General features: G+C 36.8%; 1 protein-coding gene across 4 annotated transcripts in view; it reads right to left on the bottom strand.

Annotated features, from left to right (window-relative positions):
• Positions 1-13054, bottom strand: part of CLTC (clathrin heavy chain) — a 317188-nt gene extending 304134 nt beyond the window's left edge. For 3 of the 4 annotated variants that reach the window (XM_053707324.1, XM_053707322.1, XM_053707325.1), the window contains exon 1: positions 12756-13054. In XM_053707324.1, the coding sequence (XP_053563299.1) occupies positions 12756-12797 (42 nt within the window). In that variant the 5' untranslated portion in view covers positions 12798-13054. The remainder of the gene's footprint in view (positions 1-12755) is intronic. The other variant, XM_053707323.1, reaches the window with a different exon arrangement.
• Positions 13055-13487: the final 433 nt, after the last annotated feature.

The following is a 13487-nucleotide window of genomic DNA, read 5'->3' as shown; positions in this document are numbered from 1 at the left end:
TAAGTTTAGAAGCCGGCCCATTTTTGGTTCACAACCCAAGTTGTCCCTGCTGATTGTACAGCACCAATAAACAAGTGCTGAACCAAAAATTGGTTGGCTCCTTAGCTTAGATGCCTTTTTTTTAAAAAAAATTAATAGGAGTAAAATTAGAAAGTTGCTTAAAATTGCATGCTCTATCTGAATCATGAAAGAAAAAAAAAATGGGTTTAGTGTCCCTTTGATAGTGATGATATATAGAGCTGTAAATTACTGTTGGAGAAATTCATTAGTTAATTTTAAGTTAATGAATTTAGGAGTAACTTTTAATTGCGATATATGGAGCCGCAAATTACTGTTGGAAAAACAGTTTAGTTAATGTTATTTACATATGGAGGGTGAATGCGGCACACATAGGGTGACCACGTGTCCCGGATTGCCCGGGATAGTCCCGCAATTGGCAAGTTTGTCCCAGGTACCTTTATTCCGGGACAATGCAGTGTCCTGGAATGGAAACGGACAAAGCAGAGCAGCTGACTGAGGGCTTCCGCCTTCCAGGGCATGACATGAGTCCGATTGACATCCCAACCCAAGCGCAATCGATGAGGCCACGGTGCGCAACTTAGATAATTTCAGTTATTCAGTAAATACTATGAGGCTCGAGCAGGGAAGCTGGAGGATATGATGACGTATGTGACTTCATATATCCCCGCCCCCATGTTCTGCCGATGCAGCTCACAGGGGTCAAGTCTAGTCTAGACTCTAGGAGGTGAAGAGTGAGTGAGACAGACAGTGCACAACAACACAGTCACTCAAAGACTGTGAGAGTTCCTAGGTTCAGTCATTCAGCATTTTATTAGATGGTCAAAAGTGTGTGTATATAAATTATTTGTGCAAATTAAATTATTTAAAGGATTTTGCATTTGATTCCAAATAGAGCAAATACAATAATTAACTAAAGGACTTAATTAAATTATATAAATGATGTCAGGATGAAAATATGTATAACCTACTTCATATAAAGCATATCTCTAAATGAATAAATTAACATCTTGATGTTTTGATAAAAGCTATTCAGAAGCTGGAGCGGATATTATCATTATGGATATATCAAAGCCATATAAAAACACATTTAATTATGAGATACATTTTTAAAAATATATACCAAAAAGGTAGTTTGAATATTATACAAATCATCATGTGTGTGTTTGCTATTTCCCTGTATACAGCTGTTTTATAATATATCTTCACTATGCATACACTGGACACTATAACGTTTATAACTATGAGATGGGTGATGCACAAAATACGCTGCTCTAAGTGACTTAGTTAAAGCAGGTGCACATTGTACATTTGGGGGGGGGGGGGGGGGGAGTCCCATGCGCAGACAAAGTATCGAGACTTGCTATCTAGCCATCGCATTTTGATACCCTCTCAGTGCGCATACATCACCGCATTCCACACATGCTTTACATATGTGGAATGCAGTAACCTAATGTGTGCACATGGGCAATGAGAGGGTAGCAGAAATCTACAGAACACGGGTTCTGGTTTAAAGAGACATAAAACTCAAATTTTCTTTCATGATTCAGATAGAGCATATCATTTTAAACAACTTTCTAATTTACTTCTATTATCAAATGTTCTTGTTTTCTTGTTATCCTTTGTTGAGAAGCACTGATGAAAGCTCAGGAGTGTGCATTTGTCTGCAGCACTATATTGCAGCAGTTTTGTAACATTGTTATAAATTAGCAAGTAAATTTGATAACAAAATTCAATTGGGAACTTTTTTTTAAATTGAAAGAAAAATTGTGGGTTTTATGTCCCTTAAAGGAATGATGATTTAGATCAATGCCTAGTTGTGGGAGTGGTACTACCCAGGTGAGGGTTTGGCACTGCCTATGGTGTTTCCAGGGGATTCTATGTCAGATATTTCAGTTACATACCACAGGGGCAGGAGGTTCCTAGCTAAGGTGCTTCAACAACTTGGGGTGACTTATAGCTTCAGCATTCCTGGAGCCAGATAAGAGGCTCAAATAACCAAATTCTGTATAGACAGTTCAACAGACAAGGCATCTGCGTTCATGCATAAAATAATTACACATACAACAGGGGTAATATATATTGATCTGTTACTAGCATCCAAATAATTTGATGTATTCTAACTTCCAGAATACTGGGAAGCCATACAATGTTAAAGGACCAGGAAATACAGTAGATTTGCATAATCAACAAATAGCACTTAGTCTGAACTTCAAATGACTAGTAGATTTTTTTTCTGACAAATTGTAAAGTTAAGTCTATTTCCACTCCCACTGCATCATGTGACAGTCATCAGCGAATCAAATGCATATTCTGTGAATTCTTGCACATGTTCAGTAAGAGTTGGTGACTCAAAGTGTAACTACAAAAAAAAAAAAAGACTGTGCGCAGTTTGTTAATGGAAGTAAACGGGAAAGTTGTTTAAAATTACATACTCCCTTTAAATAACTAGGCGGCAGAATATATAATTTTAGGACTTTCTCAAGTCTGGAGTTAACTTCTACTTTTGGTGTAAATGACATCCAACTGGTTTACACACACTAAAATTAATTGCCCCTTGTACGCCAACAACACAGTAAATGGCATACAGATGGTTAATTTTATTTTTTCTTAAATGTATTTAAATCTTAGTGGCAATTTTTTTTTTTTTTTTTTTTTTTTTTAATTATCATGGATGGTCTTTACTGAATATTTTTACATTAGGGAAGCTACAATTTCAATCACCTAGAAGAGAGCACCGTATTTTACAGCAATTGAATCAACCTTTTTCAAATAACCAATGCTGCTAATATTTCACAAAGGCCCAATAAGATACTGAATTACATAGCACTCATATTTTTAGTGTGTATGTTACCTTTCTTGTAGCCTTATATCATTCTGAAAGTATAGAAATTGTAAAGGATATTACTTCATATGGAAGGGAAACCAGCATTTTGTTTATCCCATCACTGGTGAGCTTACAGATAAATGTTTTATTTCTGAGTTACCATAATTTAGAATCCCTTAACCAAGGTCAAACACAGTTGGTTTAAAGATTTACAACATATTTATATAATAACCAAAAAGGTCACTGGTGTCACACTGCTGGTAATGATTTAGGACACTATATAATATATCAAGAGTCAAGCCTTTTAGAAGACTTAACAGATTGGTTTACAAAGAGAAATTCCTACATGTACAGTATATGATATATATTGTATAAGTCCAGGCTTTAAAAAAGGAAATACTAATGAAAAAAATGTAAATGCTCTAATTCGTTCTAGCATAAATTGCAACACTTGCGACGTTGCAGCTATATAAAGGGACAATCTAGTAAAAAAAAAAAAAAAAAAAGATCATGATTAAGATAGGGCATACCATTTTTTAACAACTTTCCAATTTACTTTTATCATCGATTTTGCATTGTTTTCTTGGTATTCTATGATGAATGCTCAACCTAGGTAGGCTCATATGCTAATTTCTTAGCCCTTGAAGGCTGCCTCTTATCTGAATGCATTTTGACAGTTTTTCACAAATAGAGGGTGTTAGTTCATGTGTTGTGCCATATTGATAACATTGTGCTCACGCCCGTGGAGTTACCTAGGAGTCAGCAGCGGTTGGCTAAAATGCAAGTCTGTGAAAAGAACTGAAATAAGGGGTCAGTCTGCAGAGGCTTAGATACACGGTACTTACAGAGATACAAAGTTAATTAATATAACAGTGTTGGTTATGCAAAACTGGGGAATAGGTAATAAAGGGATTATCAATCTTTTTAAACAATAACATTCTGGTGTAGAGTGTCCCTTAAGTTTAACCCCTGCAAAGGAAGGGTCATATGCTCTGCCGTCAGATGCTTACTATGACAACAATGATCAGCTAATAGAGCCATAGACTTGTGAAATAATATCAGGAGGCAAGGTATCCCCTTTCTTACCCACACATTACATAGTGGACATGAGAAATCCTATATGAAAAAAGCAAACCTCTTTTGAATGAGTGGTCCTGTATCCATCAAGGTGCAAGGAACGCCAACTATGATAAATATCTCACAGCATTGATCTTATTTATGGGGGTCTCTCAAAAATGTAAAGAATCCCATGTCAATCGACTCAGCCTAGAAATATATTATAAGGCCCATCAGTTGAAAGGGCTGGTCCTACCAAATCCTGTGTCTTTATAGATGTCAAATGATTGACCATAATAATCACCTAGCAGCATCTGTTAGCTTCAATTAGTTGTGCCGATGATGTCAGGACTGAGTACAACTTTATGTCTGAACCGTTTTGAAAGAGTCAAAAATAGCAAAGGAAATTTATTGAAAATAAAAAAACGGGTAACTAAGGAACAATCTAGATTCAAACTAAAATTCTCTATCTGAAATCAGAATTTTGGTTCTTTTATAATGGATCTAATGATTCTATGGTTAAAGAATGTATAGCTACTCAAAAGGAAAACCGCAAAATTGTAGGCAGACAAGTCCTCAAGTAGGGAACCGGTCCACCTGCAATTGCCACTTGCGATTAAATATATTTTGTGGCCAAATTTGCACTCGTATGCAATCCCGCCCCATGCTGTTGCACCAGGACACGTCAATAACACGAACAAGAGTGACAACTTACAGAATAAAAAAGCAGTTTGCACTTCTTAACATTTGTGGTTGCAGATTTGCTCATGTGAGCCTGCACCACAAAGCCACAAAAGATGTGAATGCAGGGACACTCAAGTCAAAATAAAACTACGATTCATATACAGGGAGTGCAGAATTATTAGGCAAGTTGTATTTTTGAGGATTAATTTTATTATTGAACAACCATGTTCTCAATGAACCCAAAAAACTCAATATCAAAGCTGAATAGTTTTGGAAGTAGTTTTTAGTTTGTTTTTAGTTATAGCTATTTTAGGGGGATATCTGTGTGTGCAGGTGACTATTACTGTGCATAATTATTATGCAACTTAACAAAAAACAAATATATACCCATTTCAATTATTTATTTTTACCAGTGAAACCAATATAACATCTCAACATTCAAATATACATTTCTGACATTCAAAAACAAAACAAAAACAAATCAGTGACCAATATAGCCACCTTTCTTTGCAAGGACACTCAAAAGCCTGCCATCCATGGATTCTGTCAGTGTTTTGATCTGTTCACCATCAACATTGCGTGCAGCAGCAACCACAGCCTCCCAGACACTGTTCAGAGAGGTGTACTGTTTTCCCTCCTTGTAAATCTCACATTTGATGATGGACCACAGGTTCTCAATGGGGTTCAGATCAGGTGAACAAGGAGGCCATGTCATTAGATTTTCTTCTTTTATACCCTTTCTTGCCAGCCACGCTGTGGAGTACTTGGACGCGTGTGATGGAGCATTGTCCTGCATGAAAATCATGTTTTTCTTGAAGGATGCAGACTTCTTCCTGTACCACTGCTTGAAGAAGGTGTCTTCCAGAAACTGGCAGTAGGACTGGGAGTTGAGCTTGACTCCATCCTCAACCCGAAAAGGCCCCACAAGCTCATCTTTGATGATACCAGCCCAAACCAGTACTCCACCTCCACCTTGCTGGTGTCTGAGTCGGACTGGAGCTCTCTGCCCTTTACCAATCCAGCCACGGGCCCATCCATCTGGCCCATCAAGACTCACTCTCATTTCATCAGTCCATAAAACCTTAGAAAAATCAGTCTTGAGATATTTCTTGGCCCAGTCTTGACATTTCAGCTTGTGTGTCTTGTTCAGTGGTGGTCGTCTTTCAGCCTCTTACCTTGGCCATGTCTCTGAGTATTGCACACCTTGTGCTTTTGGGCACTCCAGTGATGTTGCAGCTCTGAAATATGGCCAAACTGGTGGCAAGTGGCATCTTGGCAGCTGCACGCTTGACTTTTCTCAGTTCATGGGCAGTTATTTTGTGCCTTGGTTTTTCCACACGCTTCTTGCGACCCTGTTGACTATTTTGAATGAAACGCTTGATTGTTCGATGATCACGCTTCAGAAGCTTTGCAATTTTAAGAGTGCTGCATCCCTCTGCAAGATATCTCACTATTTTTGACTTTTCTGAGTCTGTCAAGTCCTTCTTTTGACCCATTTTGCCAAAGGAAAGGAAGTTGCCTAATAATTATGCACACCTGATATAGGGTGTTGATGTCATTAGACCACACCCCTTCTCATTACAGAGATGCACATCACCTAATATGCTTAATTGGTAGTAGGCTTTCGAGCCTATACAGCTTGGAGTAAGACAACATGCATAAAGAGGATGATGTGGTCAAAATACTCATTTGCCTAATAATTCTGCACTCCCTGTAGAGTAGGACTGGGCGATATTGGGGGGGGGGGGGGAAATAGATTGTGATTTAATCATGATTTTCTTATAAATTACTATAACACCTTAATTTTTCATTAAAACATTAATTTAACACTACAGAATCTTAAAGGGACACTGAACCCAAATTTTTTTTCTTTCGCGATTCAGATAGAGCATGCAATTTTAAGCAACTTTCAAGTTTACTCCTATTATCATTTGTTCTTCATTCTCTTGGTATCTTTATTTGAAAAAGGCACCTAAGCGTTTTTCTTGGTTCAGACCCTGGGACAGCACCTTTTTTTTTATTGGTGGATGAATTTATCCACCAATCAGCAAGGACAACCTAGGTTGTTCACCAATAATGGGCCGGCATCTAAACTTACATTCTTGCATTTCAAATAGAGATACCAAGAGAATAAAGAAAATTTGATAATAGGAGTAAGTTAGAAAGTTGCTTAAAATTTCATACTATCTGAATCACAAAAGAAAAAATTTGGGTTCAGTGTCCCTTTAATGTACATGTTTCTCATTGACAATACAGGCTGAGAGCATTAAAATACACACTACAAAACTAGTTTAAATAAAATATAAAAGTGCAAACAGATTTTGTGATCTCCACAAAGATATGACTGTCTTTTTACATTGCTCCCTCCTTTCTGCCTCAGCTCATATGAATCTATAGCAACTATTTTAAACTTGACCAATAAGAAAGTTCACTGCCATATAATTATCGCGCATTTACCCAAAACAATCTGCTCAACTAAAATCATTATTTATTCACACTAAATACCTCACTTGGGTTTAAATAATTGAAAACCAACTTTTATTAGACAACTTCTATCCTCACTCATTCAACCAATAAATGACCTCAAATAGCGGAGACATCGAAACACTTCTGAACTTCACATATTAACATACGGGCAAAAAAAAAATGTATTTAAGAGAGATGTGCTGTTCAGCAGTGACACAGCCTGTTGGGTAACTATGGGAGCAGAAAGAGGTCACAAACTGGGGGGGCACAATAGGACGTGAAGCAGCTGCAGTCTTTTAGATCTCACCTTTCTTAGGGGCAGCTCTTCGAACTGGCTGATTCACGGAAGCGAGTTATTTACACTGAGCTGGCAATAGCGTGCACTGCGTTGTGTCTGCGAGAAATATTTTCAGTTACATTGTCACTCGCACACTTCGTTCACGCTACCTACATAGGAATTCCGCATCCCTAAATTATGTCATAGTGGGTGTGGTTAGAAATCACATACCCTCACGGTTTTTAAATCGCATCGGTTAATTGCGGTTTAAAATTGCATATGCGTTTAATCGTGCAGCCCTAATATAGAGCAAGCAATTAAGCAACTTTCCAATTTACTTCCATTAACAAAATGTCCAGTCTTTTTTTATATTTACACTTTGAATCACCAGCTCCTACTAAGCATGTGCAAGAATTCACAGAATATACATTTAGGCATTTATAATTGGCTGATGGCTGTCACATGATACAGGAGTGGAGGAAATAGACATAACTGAAGTTTGTTAGAAGAAAACCTACTACTCATTTGAAGTTCAGACTAAATGCTATTGCCTTGTCTTGTATCATGCAGTTCTAATGTATTTATATAAATTGCAAGCTGTTATTCTTTAGTGTAACTGGTATACAATAAAATAAACTTTCACATGGTAGATTCTCACCATATTCAGGTATTCCTGCAAACTTCATATCTGCTGATTTTTTTTTTGATTTTTTTTTTTAATTTTTACAGATACTTCACAGAAAGTCCCAAAATTGTTATGTAGAAAAACAATTTAAGAAAATGGTGTGAAATGGCTACACACTGAAGGGGATAAATATCATGTGCAATTATACAAAATGGAAGAAAGTGTCATAGCAAACAAAACTATGGTTAGAGATGTATGAAGCCAAACAGATTATAATGGACAGCTCAAAGTGACCAAAAAAATATTTGTGGCCCTAAATATAGCAAAATCTGCTGCAAATGTATCCAACGTTTACTCTGCCTGAAAACTGCATATTTTTTTTTAAGGGGGGGGGGGAGATTTAAAGACAATGTTGCTAAACCAGTGGTTCTCTATCCCCACCAAGACACTCAAAACTATAATTGGTTTTATGTGACACCTGTTTTTATATGCCTGTGTCAACCCAAGTAGTCTATTAAGGCAATACGAAGTTATAAATTAAAATACAGTACTAACAGACAATATTAAAAATGTGCGTCTAAAAAAAAGCTTACAAAGTTGAAATAATAAATGTTTATGCTCAAAGCCCTCATCTCTAATTTTGGGTTATACCTACTACAATGTGTCAAGAATCTTTGTACTAATAAAAAGTAAAATCCATTATAGTGAAAAAGTTACATGCTCTAAGCAATGAAAAAGAGCATGTAATACTTTATCAATATTGGCCATGCAAATCTGTGTGTTTAACCCTGCAATATGTTAAACACATAGGGAAAGTGCTGCTTGGGAGATGCAGAGAAACGTGGGTTATCAGCGGACACTGTCGCTGACCCAAACAACAACACTAGTCGCACAACCCAGCTTTGCACCTAGCACTACGTATTGCCTCAGTGGAAGTTTTCTGATAAGGACAAGCAGTTCTCTGTGGCTCTGTACCTACACATTTTACCCCTTTGCAGGGTTTAAACACAGTATAAGCTGTAAAAATACACAAGGATAAAAGGCAGATCAATAGAAAGAGAAACCAACAACTATATTTATTATAATCACAAAAACAAAATAAAGCTTACAAGTGTAATGGTATTTGTAAGGAATTGACAACATTACTTAGATCTCAGTTAGAATCCAAACAAACAATTACTAATAGAAAAATCTATATAAAAAGGTTTCAATTTAGGATAAGCTACTTAAAGTGATGGTAAACTTGACATGTTTTAAAATCAAGATCACTCCTAATGAAGATGCACTATAACTTACATTTTGATCTAGCAATGCCATTCTAATACCCTGTGCTACAGCTGCCCACTTCAACACTAATTTTTTGGTGAGCTAACAGTGTGAACTGTTCTCTAATCGGCGCTCTAGCTACAAAAAAAAATAAAAAAATTAAAAAAAATTGCCGTACGGCTAATAGCACCGATTGGATAACAATTCAAACTGTTAGCTCACAAAAGAAAGTTCTGATGGTGGCGGCTGGAGCAGGGGTATTAGAATGGCATACTTTTTCACACATCCCGATCTTGCGATCAAAGAAGAGAGGAGCACTAGGCAAATTCCAGTTTGAATAAAACTTAGCTTTTATTAGGCTTTTAGCTCTTTCTTAAAATATAACAATCAACAACATTGTAACAGATAGCGTAGCACCCTCTATTGCTTACGCGTTTCGGCGATAGCCGTAGTCATAGCATGAGAGGTACAAATACAAAACTTTCATTTAAAAACCCAAATACCTTTTGATTGGTTAATTAAAATTTTCAAATTCTGACTACTCGCTATCTGATTGGTTGATATTCTCTGACTGTGACTTACTCATTCAGGTACTGAACAGGTATGTATATACCCTGTTGGAGGAAGGGGTGTGTTTGTGAATTTAGTTCTGACATACCTGTGTTTCTCGTCTCCTTTGTTAACTATAGAATGTTATTTTGAAATGCAGTGCGGTAAAATTTTATATTCTTACTTTCCTCTAAAAATAAGTTTGCACACTGTTGAATAAATAAATCCAAATTTCATGTTTCTCAACTTTCATTTCGTTTTATTACATGAGCTACATAACCGTACATTTTAAAAATAAGACAATTATATTAATACTTTCTCTAAAAAGGGAATTGAGATTGTATACAATATACCTAAATCATAATTAAATCCAGTGGTGGGAAACCTATTTAAATGAAGGCCAACCATGCAATTGTCACACTTGAATGTGTGGCCAATTGGAAAAAAATGTGTATCAGAATATAAAATAAATGCAAAACTACTTAAAAAACAAATGAATAAAGATTAATGTTAGAAACATTAACCAGTGTTCTTCCCCAGGACTTATTTAGCGGCTGCACCAACCGCCTAAAATGTTAACCAATATATATCTAAAATTAGCTAATATTAAAAATGTTCATTTTTTTATTGCACAAATTAACATTAAATACATGTATGTTAAAATTGTGCATTTAAATGTGTGATTTGGATAGCAGAAAATGATATAATATTAGGAAATATTAGCCCTGCCAAGCTACTTCATAATGCTACCCAGCTGGCAAAATTTTCTGTGGAGAACACTTAAAAGGATACTGAACCCAAATTTTTTTCTTTCATGATTCAGATAGAGAATGCAATTTTAAGCAACTTTCTAATTTACTTCTATTATCAATTTTTCTTCGTTCTCGTGCTATCTTTTATTTGAAAAAGAAGGAATCCAAGCTAAGGAGCCAGCAATTTTTTGTTTCAGAACCATGGATAGCACTTGTTTCTTGGTGCTGTCCAATCAGCAAGGACAACCCAGGTTGTTCACCAAAAATGGGCCGGCATCTAAACTTACATAATTGCTTTTCAAATAAACATACCAAGAGAATTAAGAAAATTTGATAATCTGAGTAAATTAGAAAGTTGCTTAAAATTACATGCTCTATCTGAATCACAAAATAAAAAAATTGGGGTCAGTGTCCCTTTAACTATAACACAAAAATAAACACAGACCCAGAAGCATATATTGTATGATGTCTATCACATGATACAGGGGGCTGGGAAATGGGAGAAAAAATAAAAATGTATCAGAAACAAATCTACTGCTTTTTTAAAATTCAGAGTAAGTGTTATTGCCTTATCTTTTTATTATGCACTTGTTAATTATGCAATTCTACTACATTGAATGGTCCTACAAAAAGGAACATTAAACACTAAATAAATGCTAGATAGAATGATGCATTTAAAGATTAGTCTGATAACATGCAGATGTATTTTATAAGTGTAAAGTTTTTGTGTCTATAAAACAATGGGCGCTGCCATGTTGTAACTTATGTTACCTTCTCTGATGAAGCCAATTAGGGACAGTTATAAATAGGTCACTAGAGTGTGCAGCCAATGGCTGTGGAACAGTGTTCTGCACTGCTATTTTTAACAGAAACTGAAAAGCTCAATTTCAGAATGGAATTACAGGAAAGGGGACACAATAAATAATTTAGATACAATGCAGACGTTTTTTTGTTATATACATGAGTTATTTTATAACATCTCAAAGTGTTTAATGCTGCTTTAACAACCCAATAAATATAGTTGTAGACACAATAAAAGCATACAATATATATCTATGAAAGACCAAGTTCAACAATACCTATAAATGATTTAATGTGCATGTGTATACACCTGTGGAAAATTGCATATTCACTCCCAAAATTATAGAACCAGCTAAATAAAGGAAGGGTACTGACATTGTCAATGTCTTGAATTAATACCTACGTATACCTGCAAGGAAACAAACCTGTGGCCTCAACTATAAAGCCCAAGTCCATTCATTCATTTTCCACTGCACCTTACATTACACAATACGTGACACACTGACACTCCCTTTCATTCCCTTATCCACCTGCCTAAAGCAAATCACCACTGCTTCCTACAACTAATGAGCAAAGTATCTCTTCCGCCTTCACAGTGGAACAAGCACTGGACTGCAGGGCCCAACAGAAGGCACTGGCATGAACAAATGCCAGATGCCACAAATATATATACTATATATATATATATATATATATATATATATATATATATATATATATATATAATCCTGAACATGTACTAATATAGTTCTATCAGCAACAGTATCATTTGTAAAAAGAATTACAAAATATCAAAATGATTGTGTGTGTATATATTTACATTTATACACAGACTTGTGTGTCATTCAAGATGTTTCTATACTGGACGTCAGTACACGCAATTGTATTTTGTGATTAAACTGTTAAACTTATAATTATTAAAACATGCATATAAACCACATGTAAATATTGGCCTATGCACTACAGGCACATTTATTTCACATACAGAACAAGTACTTAGAGCTCATTAAACCCCTTAGGTGAATGTATGGGAATCAGAGCAAAGTGATGCCTGAAGTAGTGCTGGGGAAGGTCAGGCGCACACACTGACACGGCAGCGCTGTCACCGAGGTCATTGTAATGGTGAGGATGTGTGTAATGAAGAGGAGGTGTGGATGAGATTATGATGATGGGCACCAGCATGAAGGTGATCAGGAGGACAGAGGCCGGCAGGGATGGATATAGCACATTCATTGGCTACCCGGCCTAGTGCGACTCAACGGGAAGCACTAGACGGAAATATTCATGCATCTGCCCGGTTTCACTTAAATGAAAAAAACCTGAGCTGTCAAATACGGCTTGCGCGCACTGCTAGGCAATGTGCTGCGCCCCCTTAGTCAGACAGAGTGGTGAGCTTTAATTAGTTACTGTATACCGCCTCCCCGGGTATTATACCTGCAGGTGCTCCTGGAAGCGAATCGGTAGTATCTGTGCCATGGCGGTTTCTGTCACTGCTGCCTCTCTCCTCGCCGGTTGCTTTACTCAGTGTGGGAATTAAATGAGAAATAAAACTGTAGAGCGCACGGGGAGGGATCTGTCTGATTCTTGCTTAACTCGCTGTCAATAACTTGCCGGTGTATTTCTGAATTTCACAGACAGGGAAGCCGCAATGGCGGAAACGGCAACAGCAGCTTCTGCAATTCAGAGCGACAGCTTCGCCCTCAACCACCACCCCGCCTCCTCCGTGCGCACGAATACAGCTCAGTAAGTTCTCTCAGCACTCTACCCAACGCCCGGCGGAAGGATACGAGTATATTTGTTTTATTTAACCTGTTTTGTTGTCAGGACGTAGACAGTGTTAGACAAATGGTTATGAACTCAACAAACATAAGGTTGACTTAAGGCTCATGGCACAGAAGGAGAATAATTATTTAAATTTAACGTCAGGGATTATTTTTTTTTCTCATTTTTAATTCTGCCACATCATGCGACTCAGTGACGATACATCATTTCCGGCAACTTTATCCCTCCTCTACCTTGGCCTTGGGTTCCTTGTCACGTGATATTAAGGGATCCTGGTCTTATTAGCTAGTACTGTTCACTGTGGGTGGTGTAGGAATGTCAAATTATGGGTTGCGTCCTACCAACCACCTACTACATAGGGCGGTTACCTTTTTCTTACGCGTA

Source organism: Bombina bombina, chromosome 3, assembly GCF_027579735.1.
Source record: "Bombina bombina isolate aBomBom1 chromosome 3, aBomBom1.pri, whole genome shotgun sequence".
Lineage (NCBI taxonomy): Eukaryota > Metazoa > Chordata > Amphibia > Anura > Bombinatoridae > Bombina > Bombina bombina.
This window is presented reverse-complemented; position numbering and strand designations above follow the sequence as displayed.